The sequence below is a fragment of the Perca fluviatilis genome, chromosome 2, assembly GCF_010015445.1.
Source record: "Perca fluviatilis chromosome 2, GENO_Pfluv_1.0, whole genome shotgun sequence".
Taxonomy (NCBI): Eukaryota; Metazoa; Chordata; class Actinopteri; order Perciformes; family Percidae; genus Perca; species Perca fluviatilis.
Genome location: NC_053113.1, coordinates 17,929,891 through 17,951,811, shown reverse-complemented (window position 1 = coordinate 17,951,811; position 21,921 = coordinate 17,929,891). Strand labels below are relative to the sequence as shown.

General features: G+C 38.9%; 1 protein-coding gene across 8 annotated transcripts in view; it reads right to left on the bottom strand.

Annotated features, from left to right (window-relative positions):
- Nucleotides 1-17,767, bottom strand: part of LOC120573397 (chloride channel protein 2-like) — a 173,832-nt gene extending 156,065 nt beyond the window's left edge. For all 8 annotated transcript variants that reach the window (XM_039823117.1, XM_039823125.1, XM_039823131.1 and 5 more), the window contains exon 1: nt 17,494-17,767. In XM_039823117.1, the coding sequence (XP_039679051.1) occupies nt 17,494-17,544 (51 nt within the window). In that variant the 5' untranslated portion in view covers nt 17,545-17,767. The remainder of the gene's footprint in view (nt 1-17,493) is intronic.
- Nucleotides 17,768-21,921: the final 4,154 nt, after the last annotated feature.

Here is a 21,921-nt window from a genome sequence, read left to right as displayed (position 1 = left end):
TTTTACCAGAGTATTTGTTAACACAAGTATCTGTACTTCTATTTGAGTTCGGGAAGTGAGTACTTTTGCCATCTCTGCCAATGGGCTATCCTGACCCTAACCACTCGAGCTGCTACGCAGGGCAGGTCTTGCCAAGAAAGGCAGCCCCAAAACATTCGTACGAAACCAGTACCCTTCAATAGAGTACTTCATTTGATAGAAAATGTTCTACTTTGATCCTCAAATCAATCAATCAATCAATCAATCAATCATCCAAAAATGCCACCACCACTCCTCCCCATCCAAATGATTGCATTTACTAATACATTTTTAAAGTATAACATTACTTTCAAACGCTTTGGTGGCATCTTGGCACGCTGAAATTTCAACTGCGAGATACACCGCTCTCGACTTCACAAAGTTAAAATTTGAGATTGTGGTCGTAGGATGAGAAAAGAGAGACCAACAAGGAAAGTGAGAAATTCAGAAAGGGCGCACACACATGCACGCACACACACACACCAGCAGCAGACAAAGTGCAGACATGAAATTAGCAAAACACCATAACATTTCACATTTACATAACATCCAGAAAAACAGAGAGAGATGGAAAAAGAGGAAAGAGGTTGAGAGAATGGGATTTCCACCGTTCTGGTCTACATATCCCTGCCTCTGCTTAATTATTTTTGTCCCATGTGGGGACAAAATGTATCTCCCCCCCCCTCCCCGTCAAAGTGATCAATGCTACTTCACCAACAGACCGTTAAATACCTAAAATAGAAGGATTTTAAACTAAGTAAATAGCCGTAACATGAACAGTCTATAGTGCGTTAGAACGATAAAATCTGAGCGACAGTTGCTGGTTGTAGGGCTGGGCAATATATCGATATTATATCTATATCGTTATATGGGACTAGATATCATCTTTGATTTTGGATATCATAATATAACATAAGTGTTGTCTTTTACTGTTTTTAAAAGGCTGCATTACAGTAAAGTGATGTACTTTTCTATCTGCCACTTAACCAGAGACTTTTTTGTTGCAATAATTTTATAAAAGATTTTAAGTTGAAATATTCTGGAATATGAATCAATTGTAGTTCTATAAATTGTTTTAAAGTAATCTTTCCACAAAATTGGTTCATTAAATTCGTCTTCCCAAAACAGGCAGGTTCTGTGTGGAAAAAGTGCAGTGCCTGTGATATTTAATTTCCAAATATATATTATTTTATTTATCTTTGCACCAGATACCCATTTTAAACATCTTATTGGTGGGAGACAAACCATTAGTTTATTCTTCTTATCATTTAGCAATTTTTTTTTCCAAATTTGGGGAATTGCAGAAATTAACTGGTTAAATTGTAACCGATCAAGAGAAATGCTAAAAAATGTTTTCAAGTTTTCATAAGAAATAAAATCTCCAGATAAGTCTAAAAGGTCATTGACAAAATTTAAAAAAAAACCTACAAAAAAAAAACCCCCCCCCCCCCAAAATTTTTTTGAATTCATCCATAGCAACTGTGTCTGAATATCTTGAATTGTATCTGGAGGGTAGTACTGGAAATTCAACCAAGCCTTCAGTGCATCCTTGAAGAATGGTGATAATTCTTTTAATTGTTTTTAATTGGTAAAAAGGAAATAAATTATTCGAGAAGAAGGAAAAGGCTGAATATAATCTCTGGCTCGTAATCCATTGTTTATTGTGATAAATTTTAGTCACCCAAGAGGCTTTCAAGGAACAGTCCATCATTTGAAGATTTTTTAACTTCAGTCCACCGTTATCATAAGAATTATATAAATACTGCCTTTTAATTTTATCTGGTTTATCATTCCATATAAATTTGAAAAATTTTTGTTCAAAATATTTAAAGAATTTTATGCTAGGTGAAGGAAGAAGCATTAATAAGTGGACAAATTGTGGAATTACTAATGTATTAATCAGAGTTACTTTTCCTTGAATTGTCAGAGAGTTCCCCCTCCAAGGTTGTAAAATTCTATCTGCCTTTTCCATCCTTCTCTCATAATTGTATTTAACAATTTCTTTAAAGTTGTCCGGTAAATAAATCCCTAATATATTAACTTCTCCATTAGATAGAAAAAGACCCTTGTTGCAGGTTCTGTGGGGATGAGGAGGAAGACCTGATGCATTTGTTTTATTTTTGCCCGCATGTGGCTAAATTTTGGACCAATATACAGATATGGTTAAGGTCTATGGATATTGTTTTGCGAATCACACCTCAGAATAATTTGTTATGTGTATATGAGGGTAAATGTAATCACTTTTTGAATATGATTATTTTGATAGGTAAAATGTTTATTTTTAAAGCTAAAACTGTATCAAATTTATGTATAAAACATTTTAAGAATAGAGTTTATCATCAGCATATGCTGGAAACAATTATAGCAACAAATAACAGAATAATTGAACATGAAAAGAAATGGAATGTTTGTTTACTTGAATTAGAGGATTGATTTATGTTAATTTTTTATTTTTATTTTTTTTTGTTTCTTTATTTTGTTTGCTCTGTGTTTCTTTTTATTTATAGTTTTTTTTTGTTAAAACACTACGGATGTGGAGTTGATTGTGGTGGTGATTGTGGTGTGAATGCATGGGGGGGTGGTATGGGTGGGTGGGGGTGTTTGAAGCTTGTGTTGTCTTTGTAATTCTTAATTTGTTCTATGTATTAGTAAAATAAAAAAAAATAAAAAAGTGATGTACTTTTCTGAACTTACCAGACTGTTCTGTTCTATTATTTGCCTTTTCCCCACTTAGACATTATGTCCACATTACTGATGATTATTCATAAAAAATCTAAGTGTGAAGATATTTTGTTAAAGCACCAATTGTCAACCCTAGAATATCGCAGCATATTGATATCGAGGTATTTGGTCAAGAATATCGTGATCTGATTTTCTCCATATCGCCGCCAATAGGTGACTGGGTCAGCAGGGTACAGGCACCGCCACATGACAGTCCTTTCAGGAGCCATGTAGTGGAGTTTAGCCAGAAAAAGTTAGCGTCATGCTGCGATGACAGTTAAGTTTAGGCTTAACTGACTAGTTAAGTTTAGGGAAAAGATTGTGGTTTGAATTAAGACATTCCAGAGGAACGAACGAGCGTTTCCTGAGTGAAAGTATTTTGTTTTCGCTGCAAAGTGAACTCGGCTGAGCTCTCCGGCTTCAAAGCGTTGTATTTTCCATTGAATATTGAAGTGCATATTTAAGTGTTTGGCACTTTATCCATGGTATTGCAAGGGGGATTTAATTATTGCATGTTTTGATTTGCATGATCAAAAAAACATCCCCCACCCCCTCTGCTTTTTTCACAAATCGCATCCTGCTTGTGTATCTGACACCTGCCTGCCTGCATGCAGTCACTCAAAACTGCAAGTAACAAAAATGCCTGTTAGAAGTGCCTTTTAGTGAAAAAAGTGTGGGTGCGGTATACAAGCTCATAAGAAATAAATTACTACTTAATTATACCAAATCTCACATTATGACTTTTGGAACTCCACAGACCATCAAAGCCAAATTAAAAAGGTCACACATGAATTTACATGTTCTGATGGAAGTCCACTGCAAAAAGCTGAACACACCAAATACCTTGGACTTTGGCTAGACTCTCATTTAAGCATGATATTGATTATATTTTAAAAAGAATCAACTTTGGTATTGGTGTTCTCTACCGCTCCAGAAAATGCTTCTCCCTTAAATGTTAGAAAGAAATTGGTGCAACAACTTATTTTACCAGATTATGGACTATGCTGATGTTGTTGATCAGGTTGCACCCAGCACTAATCTGCTCCCTCTCAATGTTGTTTACAAGAAATTCTGTAGATTTGTTCTTGGATGTCCTTTCACAGCTCATCATTGTATTATGTATGCAAAACGTCACCCTCAATAAGAAGACTTCAGCATTGGTTGCAGTTTATTTATAAATGTATAGATTTCAATTACCCTAGTTATCTAAAACAGCTTATGGTACCCTTTTCCTCTACATACCACTTGAGACACTCTACACAACTTTTTTTTTTCTGTCCCTGCTGTATCTTTTGCTACAGCTAAGAAAGCCTTTAGGTTTAAAGCCCCCTCAGATAGGAATAATCTACCTGTAAACATTCGATCCAGTCTCTCTCTTCACTCCTTTAAAAATGTTTTCCTATTACAGTACCAACTGTACCTGTCCATAATCCTCTACAACACCATGATAACACCTCTTCTATTATTATTATTATTATTATTATTATTATTATTATTATTATTATTATTATTATTATTATTAATAATAATATCCAGATTCATTCTTGCTCTGCCTCAAACTTGATGACTGACTGATTATGAAGTTTTTTGCTGTTGTTGTTCTTTTGTCTGTTTTCATTTTGTTAACTGTTGTGTCTAATTATGATTGTACTGTTTATTTATTGTTAAGGACCCCCTCGAAAACGAGATGCTGCATCTCAAGGGGTTACTCCTAATGAAGAAACTTTCAACAAGTATGTGTGTTTGGTAGCTTGTATAGTCACAGAGCGCTGTAATGCCTGCTGATAACCAGTGTTTGGTGCATCAAAGCATCTTTCATCTCGCCATCCAATCTGTCAGTGCGGGGACCGTTGTGCCTCGGCTGCCAAAAGCAGCGCTGATCAACTCTATCAGCGGCTAAACGCTGCCAAGCGCCTGTTTAATTGCACTCCATCAACAGTAAACTAACAGCAATTAGAAGGCAGGCAGGCAAGAGGGAGAGCGACTATAATTCTGGGTTGATGAACTGAGGACAAAGCTGGAGGTGAATCTTGTACAGTACAGTGATTTTACAAAAGAGACACGGAAGTGAAGGAACGTCATGTTTGAAACCTGTTCACAGTATCAAATATAATAGTTATTCATGGTAAGACTTTATTTCAAAGTCCAATGTGGTGTAGGTGTATTACAATGTATTCTTATTAATGTTTGTTTGTGTATGTATGTATGCACCAATCACCAAGGCAAATTCCACGTAGGGTAACTACTATGGCAATAAACTTTCTGATTCATTAGAGGCTCATTCGGCAAACTTTCCCTTAAGTTACCAGCTAGGGGTAGCTAGCTAGCTTGGTTACATTTTTCAAAACAAATCTAGTTGTAATCTTGCAATGTGTGACCCTGCAAGATCAGGGCTCCAGAATTTTGCGACCAAAATTTTAGAGTGTGCAACTAAATTTTACATCCAGTCACACATGTGCGACCAGTAAATTTGCCCCCTTTTTAAAACGTTAAACGTGGAAATTTTGGTACCTGAGAGCATGTAAGCACAAAGCTTATTTGTCCTCTCCTAATATATCCATGGTCCTCTCTGCATAGTGACAGAGGGCCTAATTTACTAACACTAGCGCAGTTTGCGCTGCGTCTGTTTATGCGAGTTCGGTAATAGCGCACGCTATGCTTCCACATTTTGCGTAGTATTTATCAACCCTGACACCCATCAGGCAATCAGCGTCTTTCTCCGCCCACTACACCGTAAATTGCGCTGTAGCAAAGCGGTACTTGTGCTATGATGCGACTGAGTGCAGACTGCGATATTCCCACTGCTGATGCTATGACTTTTTGAAATGATCCTGATGCCAATATTTGTAATGTAGCGAGGAGTTTAACAACTGCTGGAATGGGATGTGAACGCTGAGTGGGAGATTCAATTTCATCTTTGATATCTTGCAGTAACTCTAATATTGCATGGCTGCTTGATCTGTAACGCTTAATGATATTGTGTTCACTGACAAGTGTGATTCTTGTGTTAAAAATATTTTCAGCCTATCTAAATAAATCTAGCCCTCAGAGCAGAGCTCCGGCGCGCACACACACACACACGCGCAGAGGTGCGGACGGAGCAGACTCGTCTGCTCTGCAGTTTTGTTGAAGTCACAGTTAGTCACGGAAATGCCGATAAAGTGGTTTCAAGTGTGGTTCCATTTTTTTCAAAATTTCACACAGACAGCGTTTGCTGCGATATTATATTAATATCGAGGTGAAAGAGGTCGCGGGGCTGTTGACGTTACACTTCCTCTGAGTCAAGCAGGCACAACGTTGGTTTATCTGCCCTGGGGACTGACTGACAGGCTGAAGGCAGCTTGATTTCTACAGCACCTCTCAGCAACAAGGCAATTCAAAGTGCTTTGCATTAATTAAAGAGCAACCTTCTATGTTGCATCTTCAAAAGTGCAAAATAAAATGTGAAACTAAATTTGAAACAGCACATTGTAATTTCTGCATCTATTATCAAACTGTTTATTAGTAATACAGTGGAAATTAGTATAAATGTGAATATTTGGTTAGCATGTTGATTTTCTAAATTTTGTGGTTGCGCCCCTAAAATGTTCAGTTGGGGGCCACTGTGCTCCTAGTGAAAAAAGTTAGTCTGGAGCCCTGAAGATGCCCAGTCTTTACATATTATGACAGTCTTTAAGTCAGATGTGAGATGATAGTCTTTAGATGTGAGACGGGGTCAGACTTTCATCTTTTCAAAGTCTGTTAAAAGTCTTCTAGTGTACGGTAGGCATAAAGACACAGAGCAGACTAGCTGCACTTGAGACACCATGCTGCCGCTGTGGATAAACAGTGATGGGAGTGTTGCATTTGGGTCAGGCTCAGTAAGCCTGTGTTGCATTCATTGTTATTGTAAATATACCCTTCTGCCATCTTTTGTTTCTTCTTTTTGTCATTTAACAGCAAAAAAATGTTATAAGTTATTGTTATTACATTTCATATAAATCATTTAGATTTAACCATATGGCCTTAGCAATAAACAAGTATACAAAGTTATTTAAGATACATCTGCTGTTTTGCAAAGTTTATATAAATAAAGGAATATTTTTTCATTTCATTCAATTCATTTAAAAACCCCGAGAAAATCGTATCGTAAACTTAAAATTGTGAATCTTATCGAATCGTGAGTTGAGCGTATTGTTACATCCTTAACTCTTAGTATCCCATTAACCCATTAAGCTATAGGTCATGGAATTATTTATTATTACTGTTGTCATGCTAAGGATTAAGTGTCCTTAACCACCCATCAGCCAAAAGACACCAAAAAAAACTCTGAATCAGAGTATTAAAGGTGCAAAGATTAATCGATTAGTTGTCAACTGTTGAATTAATCGCCAACCATTTTGATAATCGATTAAGCAGTTTTAATAATTTTTAAGAAAAAAAAATCCACTGAGATTTTTGAAAGATTATTTGGCAATGAAAAGAATTGTAAATTGTAGCCCTGCAGTGTATAGCATTCTCTGGTTTTTGGAGTTCTGTTTCAACACAGGCGTGTCATCAGCCTAGCTTGGTATTTATTCCAGTTTTCCCAATGAATAATTAAAGTGCAGTTGTGGGAGAATATACCTCCACACAGCCCAAATAAGAACAAGTAAATGTATGATGTCTGATGGTGTCATAATGTTGACCTCCTGACACTCATGTTTGAACAGAGCTGGTGACTAATCATCATGGATATTCAACAGTGGAAAATGTGCTGATAGATTCATAAACACTGAGGCCATCAGCCACAATGTGAAAGATCAGTAGTCACAGCAGATAAGGACTGGCAATACCAAAGATCATCCTGTCAAACCACAACCGAATGATGATACAGACGGCCTTACTGATCGATGAGTGATTAACGTTCTGGGGAAGGGATCAGCATCACATCATATCCTCTTTTTGTTGTGACAAACATCTGCATGACCAATAATCAGCCAGTTTCTTACTGCAGCCACCCACAACAGATGCTAAAGGAGGCACTGTGTACAGGGTGGTAAGTAAAGTTAATGCTCATGCCTGGACTGAAACTGCAAATAAACAACATTATGTGATTTTTGCATAAATGTAATTTGGATTTTCTGGTATTTAATTCTGGATTTGTCAATATATCCATATTGTATTATAAAGTTTCATATACATAAACTTTATGTATCTATTAGAACGTAACCAATAAATCAGCCTGGCCAATACATTGGTCAGTATTAGAGATAGATTAGATATGTTAGTATAGCTGGATGTCGGCCCATAAAATAGAAATAAGTTGATTTAATATGATCTGTAGTTATGACACATCTAGAGATGCACCGATAGACCGGCCGGTGACCAGACGGTTAGGTTTTTCGCCAAAAAGAAAAAAAAACCCAACCACAAAAAACAAACCCCCAAAACAAAAAAAAAAAAAAAAAAAAAAAAAAAAAAAAAAAAAAAAAACACAACACAAAAAACACAAAAACACCCCCTTTTTTTTTTCTTTTTTTTTTTTTTTTTTTTCTGTTCACGGCGTCCCCCTCCCCCCCCACACACCCACAAAACAAAACCACCAAACAAAAAAAAAACCCCAAAAAAAAAAAAAAAAATAAAAAAAAAAAAAAAAAAAAAAAAAAAAAAAAAAAAAAAAAAAAAAAAAAAAAAAAAAAAAAAAAAAAAAAAAATTTTAGTTGGATATTGGAGGGAAATTAAGGAAATGGTTCCAACATTGCACTTTAGATGTGTGTGAATTTCCCACACCAGGAGTAATTTATATAGTTCTATTTTATAGCGATCCATTATCTGTTCAAAAAAAATTCTATGTTCTGTGCAAAAATAAATATTTGTGTCCCGTAAAGTGGTTAGAAAAAATGAAATCGGAATCAGCTAAAATCAGTATTGGCTGGCCTAACTCAATGAAAATCGGAGTCGGCCTAGAAAGTTGTAATCGGTGCATCTCTAATTATTACAGAATATAACAAAGTATAGTGCTTTGAGTCTCTAGTTTTGCAGCCACTGCCCTCTCTCTTTAGCTCACACTTATCGATTACAGAGCTTTCTACTTAATAAAAAGGCACAGGAGGAGGAACACGCACACACACACACACTTGTAAACAATTAGGCAGAGACACTTGAGCAGCTCTTTAAGCATCACCAGCATAGTGCAGACACATCATTCAGACGAAGGTGAAGGACATTTACAAAGAAGATGCAGCACAGTGGAAACAGTCAAGGTAAATGTGACTGACTGCATTCATTCTTGAGTGTGGCTCTTTTTCATGGCATGCAGTTGAAACATCAACAAAAGTCACCTTTATCAAAAAGATGTTTAATGTAAAAGCATCTCTCTATAAATGGAAAATCTCAGAGCAGACACAAGCACACACAGCTGATAATGAACTGAACATCCGCCGATGTGTCAACTGTGACTTAGCAGCTTTATCATGGCATGCAGTCACTTCAAGGTGACTTGGCTGTATTTGGCCACTTCTTTGAACCAGCTGCGCTCGTACAGAATTTGACATTTTTAAACTGTGGTCAGATAAGTGGAAACCAATGGCTGCCTTAAAGATTAACTTAAAGACTTATTGTTAGGGCTGGGACGATATGCTTTTGTCCCGATTCGATTCCTTCACGATTCATGGGTGCCGAATCGATTAAATAAACAATATATTGATTCTAAGGGAAATAATCGATTTTAAAAATCGTCGTAAAAAATAAAAAAGAATCATAATGCATACGATTTGCGATTATTTTTTTCCCACCCCTACTTAATGTACTAGGTGTGTTTCATGATTTATCTCATTGTCTACTCTGCTCTGCATTTAAGCCCTGTATTGACCTGCACTGCTGAGTACTCATCTATTAAACCAGCACTATTAAGGGTTATCACTGAACCAACATCTACTTGTCGTAGAAGTCCGTTTTACATCTATTCTCTAATCCATATTTGTTAAGGACATAACAAGGGGAAGAGTTAATTGTATGCCACTCGTCAAGAGACATGCCCCAACACTTGCAACTAGCTTATCTGTTGTCATCTATTGACAAGCCTATTCTCTCTCCATCTCTTAGTGGTTAATCATAAGCACGACCCTGGCCTGTGTGATCAATGCATCCCAGAACAAAAGCAAGTCAACCAAACACATTCCACCTTCGGTTTTACCAGCGGACATAGTCAACATTTCTTTTGTCTTGTCGGGTGTTTGCCAAAGTCACAGTTATTATGAACAGTTCCTCAAGATCCCTCCACACATCGAGTCCAGACTGAAATAATCCATCATGCCCGTTTGTCCAGCGACTAAATAGAGCTGGATTTGTCATTTTGGCAAAAAATTTAATTAAAATAAAACGAAAAAGAGAGAATAAAATGCTGCTTATCTGCAGCAAAAGCCAGCCTTTTCACAACCTTTTGAACAGATGTTATGCAAGCACCCCTTTCTCTACAACTAAAAGCAGGGGTCAAGTAGTTGTTGAGCTGTCTTGCAAAAATAAAGAAAGACTTTTGACTTTCTCCACAAGGCCTAATGAAGTGAAATGTGTGGAGAGGGCAAGAAAAAAGGAAAATGTTCAACTACGCCTGCAAGCGAGCAGACATCAAACGGACGTGGCCGCAGCTACATAAAGCCTAATTATCACAGCAAGGCCAATAACATAGGGTTACAAATTACTCTGGTTCACAGCAAGACAGATGGCCGCAACACACACACGCCCACACAAACACGGGGAAATATGCACTCGCAAATTATTATGTTTCCATACTTCTCCACCCGACACTTTCACTTCCCTAGAATATTAGTACATTCCCGATCAAAAACCAGAAGTTCTGCTGACAGAAAAATATGCCTGAATAACTTTGGTTCATATAAAATAGCCTGTACCAACTGCTGCAAGTCACAGCAGTTCTGTCATTCAAACAGTTGTAATACAGCTTCTAACTCAGCCAAGAGTTAGAAGAGAATGGGATCCACCTGTAAACACATTAAAATCTGTGGTTGTGCTTTAACTCAGTATTTGCTGATCACCTTATCTCTCGCCTTATGACTCTTATCAGAGCTGCTGAACAGCCTCAACACACTCAACTCAACACGTAAAACATGCAGCAATGTTCCGTGATAATCCTCCAGACAGACCATGTCACCTTGCGTACACACCATCACCCAGCACATTCATACGGGCTGGTAATAACAATAACAAGCCATCAAGTACGACAAAAAGGGGAGGCGTGACAATCTGCTGTCTGTCCACCAGGGCTGAGATAAAGAGTAGGAACATAAAACGCATTGAATCAAGACTCCCAGGAATGAGGCGGCACCACGGACGTAATTACACGAGCAGGATGTGGCAAGGGAAGGATGCCCCAGGCTCCCACACACATACTGTACATCCAAAACAGCACTTTACAAAATGTTGCATAATCTTAGAGACAATTGGCTCAATCTGATAAAATGCTGTGACTCCACTTAAAGGTCTTTTCAGACAGTTAGCGACACTTCTCCTGCATACCCGCTTGGGTCCACGGGGTCTCACTGCGCTCCTTGTGGGAATAGACAGGCAAGACATGCGCTCCGTGAGTAAACGCCAGGTCCTCCAGGTTCTATGCACTGTTAATGTCATAACTAAGTTTAAATTATACGTAACGTTACCCGATACATCTACTCTCATGGGCGGATGCCCTGCCGTGCAAAAGCCCTATTGTTTATGTCCGGATAACTGCTTGGAAAACAGGGAACTCACAAATTGCAAGAATCAGTCTCTCATCCATTGATTTGCCCTATGTGATTGCGTAGCAAAAAGTTAGCAAAAAGGGTGTGTCCCGAGACGAGCATGACGGCAACAGAGATTGCGCTTGCCACTCCGCCTGTCAGACTGCCAGTGCCTCCCTACCTGCCCGCTCGTCACTCATCAAAAATGAATTACTAGGCGCGTCAATCCCTCCTGTGTGAAAAGACAACAAATCCGGAAAACAGGCCATCCTGGGCTGTTGTGTCACCTTAGGGTTAGGCACTGTCATCAATATTGCCCACCCCAGTGATGTGTAGGTACTGTATTTTTAGGCAATTGTAACTGTAGGCAATTCACTCAAAGGTTTTGGCACAGGATGTTTGGTTTTATAATCGGACTTCTATTAGTTTGGTACATCATTACACAAGCTAGTGCCTAATTATAGCCTACATCTTGGCACACACGTATGCGTTTCACCCAGAAAGCTTTGGCAATGTGTTATTGTTGTCAATTACCTAAATCATGCTATTAAGGTTAGCCCAGCTCATATGGCTAGCATCATATCTAAAGAACCCAAATGAGATGCCAAAGCTTTAACAGGGAAACTCCAGTGATTAGGTATTGCACTTCCATAAATTTGGGGGACTCACAAAGTCATATTAAGAGAAGAATAGTCAAAACTGAGTCAGCAGTGTAATTTAATCCGGTCTGGTTTAAAACCAAAAATAGGGCTTAAACAATAAGCCTAGTTTATTAATCGATTAGTCGATCAACAGAAAAAATTAATCAGCAACAATTTTGATAATCGATTGCCACAAAAATGCCACAAATTCACTGGCTCTAGCTTCTCAAATGTAAAAAAATTGCTTGTTTTCTGTGTCTATAAAGTGCTTGGTTAGAAAAACATTTTTTTTTATTATTATTATTTAATTATATTTTACTGACCAAAAGAATCAAGAAAACAATTTGCAGATTCATCCATAATGAAAATAACAGCTAGTTGGAGCTCTACTCCAAATAAACGTAGGCTCCTTCAATTCCCATAATGCAACGCTGTTGCCAGCCCCTTTGGTCCTTTTGGTAAAACAATAGGTTCGGCACAACTGACAATAGGGTTGTGCCGATGGACGATATCATCGTCCATTGTGATGGCTGGCCGACATCACGATCGAGAGCCACCATCGTGATGCCACGCCCCCCACCCTGTCAAACACGCTAATCCTAGTCGCGGGCGCTGGCAGGGAAATTGACAAGTGCGTCGGTCTTAAACTAGCAAAGACACAAAGACAAGACATAGGGCTCCTTAAGTGGAAGCTACTTTTTCCCCCATTACGTGCAACCTATTTGTGAAAAAGACCATCGCTTTGAGCAGACTGGATCGGCTGTAGGGATACATTCTCTCTCTCTCTCCCTGTCAGTTGTAGCTCGCTCTACCTTCTAGTAACGTTGGACACAGCGGTCTCAAGTGAGAGAGAAAAAAGCGTTAACGTGGAGCGCTATCACACTTTCCTTTCTCCCCTAATTGGACTAAGTTTGTCGACACTACTCTGTGCGTGCATCAATAAGTATGTCTGAGGTCCTGTAGGTACGGGACGAGGTTATGCAGGATTTATGAATGTAGTTTAAACTCAGTGATGATGGTATATTAGGTTATTACTGTCGCTCTGTTGAAGGCAAACGTCCCACTGTACTGTCGTTACGCAGATCACGGACATCTGATTGACTTTACTGCGCCGTACTTAAGTGAAAGTAGGTCAAGTTGTAAAAAACTGCCCCTACCAGCAGGGCACCATTTACAGAGGGCATTTAAACTGTTAGCCCATGGTAGAAGAAAAAAATATTTATGTAAAGAGATATGAGCCACCCCCCCACCTCGACGACGATCGTCCATCGCCATGTTTTACTGTAAACATCGTCAACTGCCAATTTAGGGGACATCGACCAACCCGAACGGACAATATGGTTGCTGCCCACAGGTGACCCAGGTAAGATGGTGGCGGTTATCCAATTAGTTATGACGTAATGTCGCATCTAATGTATTATATCTATGGTTAAACCCACATCAAGTAACATTACTTCAGGTCTCTGGTATCCGCTACATCAAAACATGCAATGGAGAAGCCTAACTGTGGTAATTACTGAAAGTGACTGGGGAACAAGTATTTCTCCCCAGAGCAATTCAGCAACTTCTTGTTGCAGAATTAAACTGGGCAAAGCAACAATAAACACTATAAGATACTTATAGCTGCAGTTAACACAGGACTCAAGCATATGCTCTAAATGGTGTTGTCCTCATGTTCTGTTAAAAAAAAAAAGTGTCGTGTGAACACAGTTTTGCAATCAAATTGAATCCGACTTGACTTGCGGTATTGTTTTTTTATTGCTTTGGAACATTCCAGTCACTCTACATAAAATGTCATAAATATCTGCCTTCCACTCTCGCTTGTGATTGGGTCCCAACTAATGCTGTTCCAACACCTGATAAAACTTTACCTTTGATCACAAGACGGTCCATTTATTATCTTAATGACACAAACATATCACCTAACCCTATACCATGTCACTTTACCTCGTAAATGTCACTTTAACTTACCACTTTACTGGTAACTTGGTTTTAATTCCTCTTGTATAGTTCATTTTCTTTTACTCTTTTCCTACAACTACTCTTACTTTATTTGTTGTTAGTTTTTATTTAATTACTTTTTTGTACTTCTCTATCGGTACTAATTTCTGTCTTGTGCTGCGGCAACAACACCTGAATTTTCCCTCTGGGGATCAATAAAAGGATTATCTTATCTTATTTTATCTATTGTCACAGAAACATAAACACACCTGTGTTGACATAACAGAATTTATGCTAACCTTAAATCCCCACCAAAACTGGAACCCGTTTAGCTATTGTTTTCCATTTTTCTGCTCGTCAGAAAACATTGAATTTCAATGTTTAGTAAGATTTGTGTTGTATTTTTATCATCATGAATACAGCAGTTTGTAACTAATGGTTCACAGATAAATGATGTAGGGACTGTGATTTGCAGTGACCTTCCAACAGTGAGTGTTTAGGGCCTGAATGAATGGTACCTTTTAACTTGTGCCAAGCCTCTTAAGTTTCCACTTACATTCTTTGTTTAGGACAACAATAAAATGTTTTGATTGTAGCTGTCGTTTGCTGATATGTGGGGCTCTTTAAGTGACTAATTTCGAAGCCAAACAATTCTGATTCCAAAATTCAAAATTCCAGAAAAAGCCTCTGAAACAGTGTTCAGATGATCCTGGGACACTGAAACCCAGGAGAATAATGATGGTAAACATTTGCCAAATGTATGCATTATGTAATTTTCCTTAAATACTCAAACAGCGTCGTGGCCATCATATACAAAGAGAAGCACAAATCTGACCTCAAGTTCTAGCAGAAATCAACTTAAAATCAGCTTTATACAATTATACAAACTAATGCATCAGTCAGCTGATAACAGACAATATGTTGAGCCTGGTTTTATTTTGCAAGTGCTCCTTACTCTAAGCCCTGCCAACATTTCTGTAGCAAACCTTTCAGCCTCTCTCCCAGCCAAACTACACTGGCCTCTTTGAGCATCCACTGCCCACAACAAACCCACACAACCACCATGACTGCCAATATCACACAAAGACACCATGTTACTACAACCCACGGCGGGGAGATGGGGGGGCAAAGAGAGAACTCATTTATGTTAAAAGAGGTTATTCTCACACTCTAGCTATTTTTATTTGATTCCATTTAGATGCTTCCACAACCTTGTTCATGTAACAATCACCCAAGCACAGCAGGCTGAGCTGAGATTAACAGACGAGGTGGTGTGGATGGATGGATTTTTTGCACAGAGAGCTGCTTGCACGTTCCTTTCAGAGAGCCGCAGGGCCGAGCACGAGACCCTGCCAGGGTGACAGAGTGTCCAGCGCTGAATCAGCGGGTTGCACGTTGTGTTCACACACACACACACACACACACACACACACACACACACACACACACACACACACACACACACACACACACACACACACACACACACACACACACACACACACACACACACACACACACAGTAAGAAGGGGGGACTCTTTACAAAGAAACTTTTTCAAGAGAAGGAAACAGAGGCCCAAAGAAGTGTTACAGTTGTGGCCCCTCTTAATTTAAAGCCTCGCTGCCACTGAATGGGTCCAGTTGGCCTATAAAACTTGTCTCTTCAAATAGCAGATTCTTTAGGTTTGACAGAAGTTCGTCAGGAACACACACACACACACACACACCTCTGTGCTCCTCAAAGTGGGATCAAGGAACCTCACTGGGTCCTTTAGGAGGAGCAAAATGATGAATGGTGTAATTTCTCTAAATTATAATTCACAATATCTGCTAGAGAATGTATAAAAATGTAATGAAATGTTTTTCCCTCACCACTGTTCCCATCTCTCCCAACTTACACAATGTATTGCTTAATATTTAAACAGCCCGTGTGGAGATCCCAAGGACACAATTGTTAAGTTGTTGTCCATGAGCTCTGATCTCTGTCCGTTTGAGGGCCTGTGTCATGCAAATATTTGAGAGCCCCATGCTGTATAAAACTGGTCTAATATCAAACCATATCAAACTGATACTTCTTCTAAACCGTGTGCAGACCCCATGTATGAATCCCAACAACTGCCTGCTTGTTATGTATGCTAAAAAAATGTATTATCTTAGGTAAAAAGTTAGGAGGCATACAGTAACTTATAAAGTTTAAGCTCAAATACAATCACACGTTCACACTCGGGGACCCTGCATAAAAGGTTAGCCTGCATAGCACTGGACACCTGCACAACTATCAGATGCATCTCATACAACACATTATGCATGGAAATGTACACAGCAGCTTTTCTCAGCACCCAAGCTATAACAGCAATGAATTGATCTATTGTTAGATGGTGGGGGCTGATATCAACGCAGCCTACACATACTGCGCTCCTGACACATACAGTAACCCCACCGCTATTGTACGGTTTATGTGATGATGACTTCATCCTCTTGCATGTAGTAGGCTATAGGTATTTCATTTATGATGGCAGACAGATTAAAATATTTGTCTAATCAGGCTTCTGAATGCAAATATTAATGATCAAAATTCTTGTTATGGGAGAGTTAATTTTCTTTTTCACAAATATGCACTTTACAAACCTATATAGCATATGGGGAAATTCGGCCAACCTATTAAACACCAATCAGTAAATTTTAGTAATTTCCTAAAATGTCAACTTTTAAAACTTTTACACTGCTCGCTCCCGCCCACCATGGTGTCTTTTGGTTGGACCAAGACGGTGTGGAGAAGGCAACATGGCTGGGAGAAAGTTAAGATATTGTTAGATAAATAAATGTATTATGAAAAGGAATTACGCCGAATATATCAGCACATTTTTTTAATTCAAAAAAGACATGAAGTCATTTTCTAATATGCGATCCCGACATTACACGAGGCTTTCTTAAAGCGCATGGAATTTTGACAATAAGAGTTTGGCCAGTATCTCGCCATACAGGAGACAAGACTATGAATCAGGATTGCGAAATCCAGATGCAAGGATAATACAATATATAGTAGCTAAAGACATCCAACGTGAGGACTGAGACAAAATAGAAACGTGTCCTTAGTTACAATGTCACCACTTCCACAGCGGCGTCCGACACCACAAGCCTCGGTCACTTTGACGTGATTGTTGAACTTCGCTTGAAATCTGACAACTTATAGCTTACCCTTGGTGCTCGGCAAAAAAACACACACTCCAGTACAAAATTCCCGAATTACAGAGATACACTGTTTAATTCGGCATACACATATTTCACCAACACGCATTTTATTTCATATAAATGATAACTTTTGACCACAATTCACACCGCTCGCTATCACGTAGCCTGCAGTGTTAAGTTTAACGATTTGTCAGTGGAGTCTGGCTCCCCTCTTAATGCAAGGAGACAGCACGTACTGTGTGCCCAGTGAACAAAGTTCAGACTGGCAACAAGTCAGACTTACCAGAGTTTGTTCATACTGCAGCGCCCGCTGGTCCGACCCGTCCCCTGCCATGGCTCGGCTGTCTCTACCCGGCGACTTGATGAAACGTTTTCAGCTTGAAAGCGAGAGGAAATCGACAGCGATATTTCTCTCTGTGTGTTGGACAGTGATTAAAGCATTGGACTGACTTTAGTTTCTGTATGGGAGTTCGCAAAGGGAACTCTAACTACAGAATGCGTCCCGGTTACAGTAAGTTCCTTCATTTTATAACCTCTCAACTCCCCAGCAAGATACACACTGTGAGGCGGGACTTAGGTGGTCTGAAGTAGAATTGACCCTCCCATCTGGAACAAGTGTCAATCAAGTCAGAAGGAAGTATGCTCTCTCTGAGTTGTTTAAAGCTTTCCATGTCAATATGTTTCTCACGTTTAGTTTGAAAGTTTATGCACATAGGTGAACAAAAGGCAAAGTAACTATAGCACATGTGTGGTGACTGAGTTAGGCCTACCTAGGTCCAGGTGGATTGATCCTCCACCACACCTCAGGATGTTCATTATTAACTTTATTTTTTTATAAGAGCAAATAATGAAATGGTTTATGAATTCATTTATGTTGGTCCTATCCATTGGCAGTATATATACACTGTATAGACACTGTGGCAATTGTAATATCACTGATGTTTCTGAGAGGGAGAAACAGATAGCATGTTGTTGTCAATGTCTTAAATAAGTGTTAAACATTAATGTATGGAATGCCCTATGACTGCACTGGTGGGGCTGTCCTGTCTGTGTGTGTCCTTGTCTTAGGTGTGCATTTTGTTATTGAGTTGTTGTATGAAATGTTAGTGTATAAATGTTTAGTTTCTGTCTTATAATTTCCTATTCTGTATTGTTTACAATTTATTGTACATGTAATGTGCGTATTCATTATTGCATTGTCCCATTTTAAAGAGAGTAAGGACGTCAGGAAGAGGAGCTAATGAGGGTCCTAAATAAACAAACAAACTGAATTCCTTATAGACTAAATAATATAAATAACCTTTAAAATAAGCACTTATGAGCTGGCCCAAGTTTCTTCTGGGCCCTAAAAAACAACAACAATTATTTGAGACTTGACCAAACTTGACTAATGTCCTTCAGGACAACATATACACAAAGTAGGCTATTAGTTTTACCCCAGATTTAGATATAATTGTTTGTCCTAAGAGGCTTTAACTTGTTCTTGTAAAAATCTCTTATTTCTCAGGCGACATTAGAGCGAAAAGCACTGAAAGTTGTAAGTAGATTTACTGTAGATGGGTGCTAGAGTGTGCCATTTGTAAGCCCGCCCCACTTTGGAAATACTGAGGTAAGTTACAAGGCACAAGGGTTGCAAGATGTGTTACAACATGAAACACTCCTTTTAGTTTTAATACTAGCAGCATGGCTTTTTGGATGGGGATGTCTCTCTCTCGTTCCACAGTTAGTCCAGACAACTATCCAATCCGATGGGTTGCCATAACATTGACAGGCATTCGTGGCTACTACCAGATATCCAGTGTACCCAAAGAATTAATCCTAATGACTTTGATGAGCTTCTAACTTTTCATCTAGCGCCAACAAGTGATACGTTTTTACTTATCTACTGGATGGTTTGGCACAAAATTATGATCTGTTTCCAGTTGACGTATCCTGATGACTTTGGCGATCCCCTGAATTTTCATCTCTAGTCACGAGCTGTTGAAAAAATCATTGTTGAGCAGATCAATAATATTATATTATATAACATACATAATATGATACACTCATATGAGAGTAGATTCACATTTGAAAGATTATGTCTTGGAATAAAAGTCAGAAAGGCTACATTGACCTGAGGTGAATCCAAAGTGGATCAGTGGACAGAAAACTGCTGCTGCACACGGCTCTGTGTGGCTGGGGCCTCTCAAACTTTGAGATGATCAGACGTATACAGTTAGATTTCAAGATATCAACTATTGGCCCCGGGCAAAGGATATCTCTTCCCGAGTTCAAACCCATCCTTGATTTAATTACGCTTCAGAAACTTGATTCTGAGAAAGTTAAGTGTTTAAAGTTCTTTTGGAGCAATGTGTAACACAATCAGGGAACCTATAGCTGTCAGCAGGGAGTTTAACCTGGGATGAACTCTACAAAAATACACACAAAGATATTTTCCACTTCAACACAATATGTGTGTGAGTAGGTTAATCATTAGAACAGACTTGCTTTGTGTGAATCTTAGTTGTAAGTGCCAGGCTTTGTAGTTTAATCCTCAAGTTTTGAGGAACTGCTCTCTTCAAGGATAAACAAGGGCTCGCATTCTTAAATCTCATGATAGCTCATGAGTTGCATGATAAGCAGAAATACTGATGATCAACACATCTATTTTACACTAGTTATCCGGATCCGAGTTGTGATGGCAGCAGGCAAAAAAAAAATCATCCACATCCTCCAGCTTTTCTTGGGGTATCCTCAGGCCTTCCGAGGCCACATGGGATCTATAACGCCTCCAGCATGTTCTGGGTCTGCCTTGGTGCCCTTCTCCTATTTGATCATGGCTAGAAAACCTCCGCAAAGAGGTGACCAGGAGCTATCTTGATCGGATGCCCAAACCACCTCAAATGGCTCATTTTAACGCAGCATTTAGCAGCATTTACATCATTGGACAACTCAAAACATCATGCAAAAAGAAAATAAGCATTCACTTGTATCTACAATCAACATTTTTTCAGTCTCCAAAGCTTGTGATCACATGACTTTGTGATTTGAGTTTTTTATAGGGACGAAAAAGTCAACATCCAACTGTGACTGAGACCAGGACGAGTCAAAATATAAGAGATGGAAAAGTACGTGGTGTTAGACAAGTGTTGTTAATGCTAAACTCAGCCCTGAAACATTCAAACATAAACCTCATATTCTTTTGCTTTCACTCTCTTGTATTCTTCTATTGAATGCATAAAAACAGTGTTTGTCACATCCATATTAAGGCTAACGCAATCCACCACCAGCTGTAATACAAAAGCTTGTTTGCTGGAAGCCTCAGAGTGTGACAGATAGGGCCACCAGGGGTAAACACACCTACAGAATGGCAAGTTAGACAGCTGACAACAAAGCAATGGGATGGAATGATGATACAGTTATCTTTAATAAGATGTTTATGTGTGTGCATGTCTTCACATAAAAGGCAAAAAGGATCATGCCTGTGTATGTCTGTGTCTCCAATATATGCTTTTTTCAAATAGTAAATTCTAATTCAGAGCCACTTAAGACAAAGGAAAGTTAGCATTATATTATATGGGATGCTCCACATCCCAGAGTCAATAAACTGTTATCTAATTCAAACACTGAGTAAGTGATTAAGTGTGTTGCAAAACAGAATTGGCACATTCCTGGAAATAGTAATTGGAGAATGGAGGTCAATGAGAGAAAGAGTCTCTAGCAGTGACAATGCTAAAAGCCGTTCAGCTCTCTCTGTGTTTGTGTGTGTATGTGTGTGTGTGTGTGTGTGTGTGTGTGTGTGTGTGTGTGTGTGTGTGTGTGTGTGTGTGTGTGTGTGTGTGTGTGTGTGTGTGTGTGTGTGTGTGTGTGTGTGTGTGTGTGAGAGACTCAGGTAGGCCAGCACCTTTTGTGATAGGAGCCGCTCAGCTATGACCGTCCAGCTCCGGGCCAGATTACTCCTTTTCACATGGTCTGTGTTGACATGACGGATCAGTCTGGCTGGATGAAAAGCCCACCACAGTTCACTATTTCTAATCCTCTTTTTGGATTTCTCATCTGACTTACTCCAGTGGTCTGTCTATAGTCAGGGACAGAGTCAGTTTTTTTTACCCTGCTGGCTTACAGTGGTGGACAGTAACTAAGTACATTTACTCAAGCTAGTCACTAGTTATTTTTATTTCAACTAACACAATCCTTTTTAATTATCAGCCTCAAACAGTTGAGATGTCAATTTACAGTAAAAGTGCACTTTAGGGGTGCCCTGGAAGCTCACCTGGTAGAGCGTGCGCCCCATGTGCCAAGGCTCAGTCCTTACCGCAGCAGCCCAGGTTTGTTTCCAACCAGCGGCATGCCGTCCCCCCTCTCTCTCTCCCCCCTTTCCTGTCTACAGCTGTCCTATGAATTAAAGCCCAAAAAACTATCTTAAAAAAGACATTTTTATTTGCATTTTTATCTCTTTTTGTGGACATAAGAAATGTGTAAAACCTGAGAAATTAAACAGAAATTATATAAAACATTTTTATTAAAAATGGATGAATTAAATAATCAACGTTGTTACTGTACTCAGTTCTCACTCTGTCAAATTACCAGCATTAGCAGGATCACCCTAGATTCTGATTAGTCACCATATTGCCATTGAACACATCTAAAACAAATTTCTGAAAAACCACACTGTTAATTTTAAAACTCCATACATTAAACTTCATTAAACATCATACTGACAACTATTTAT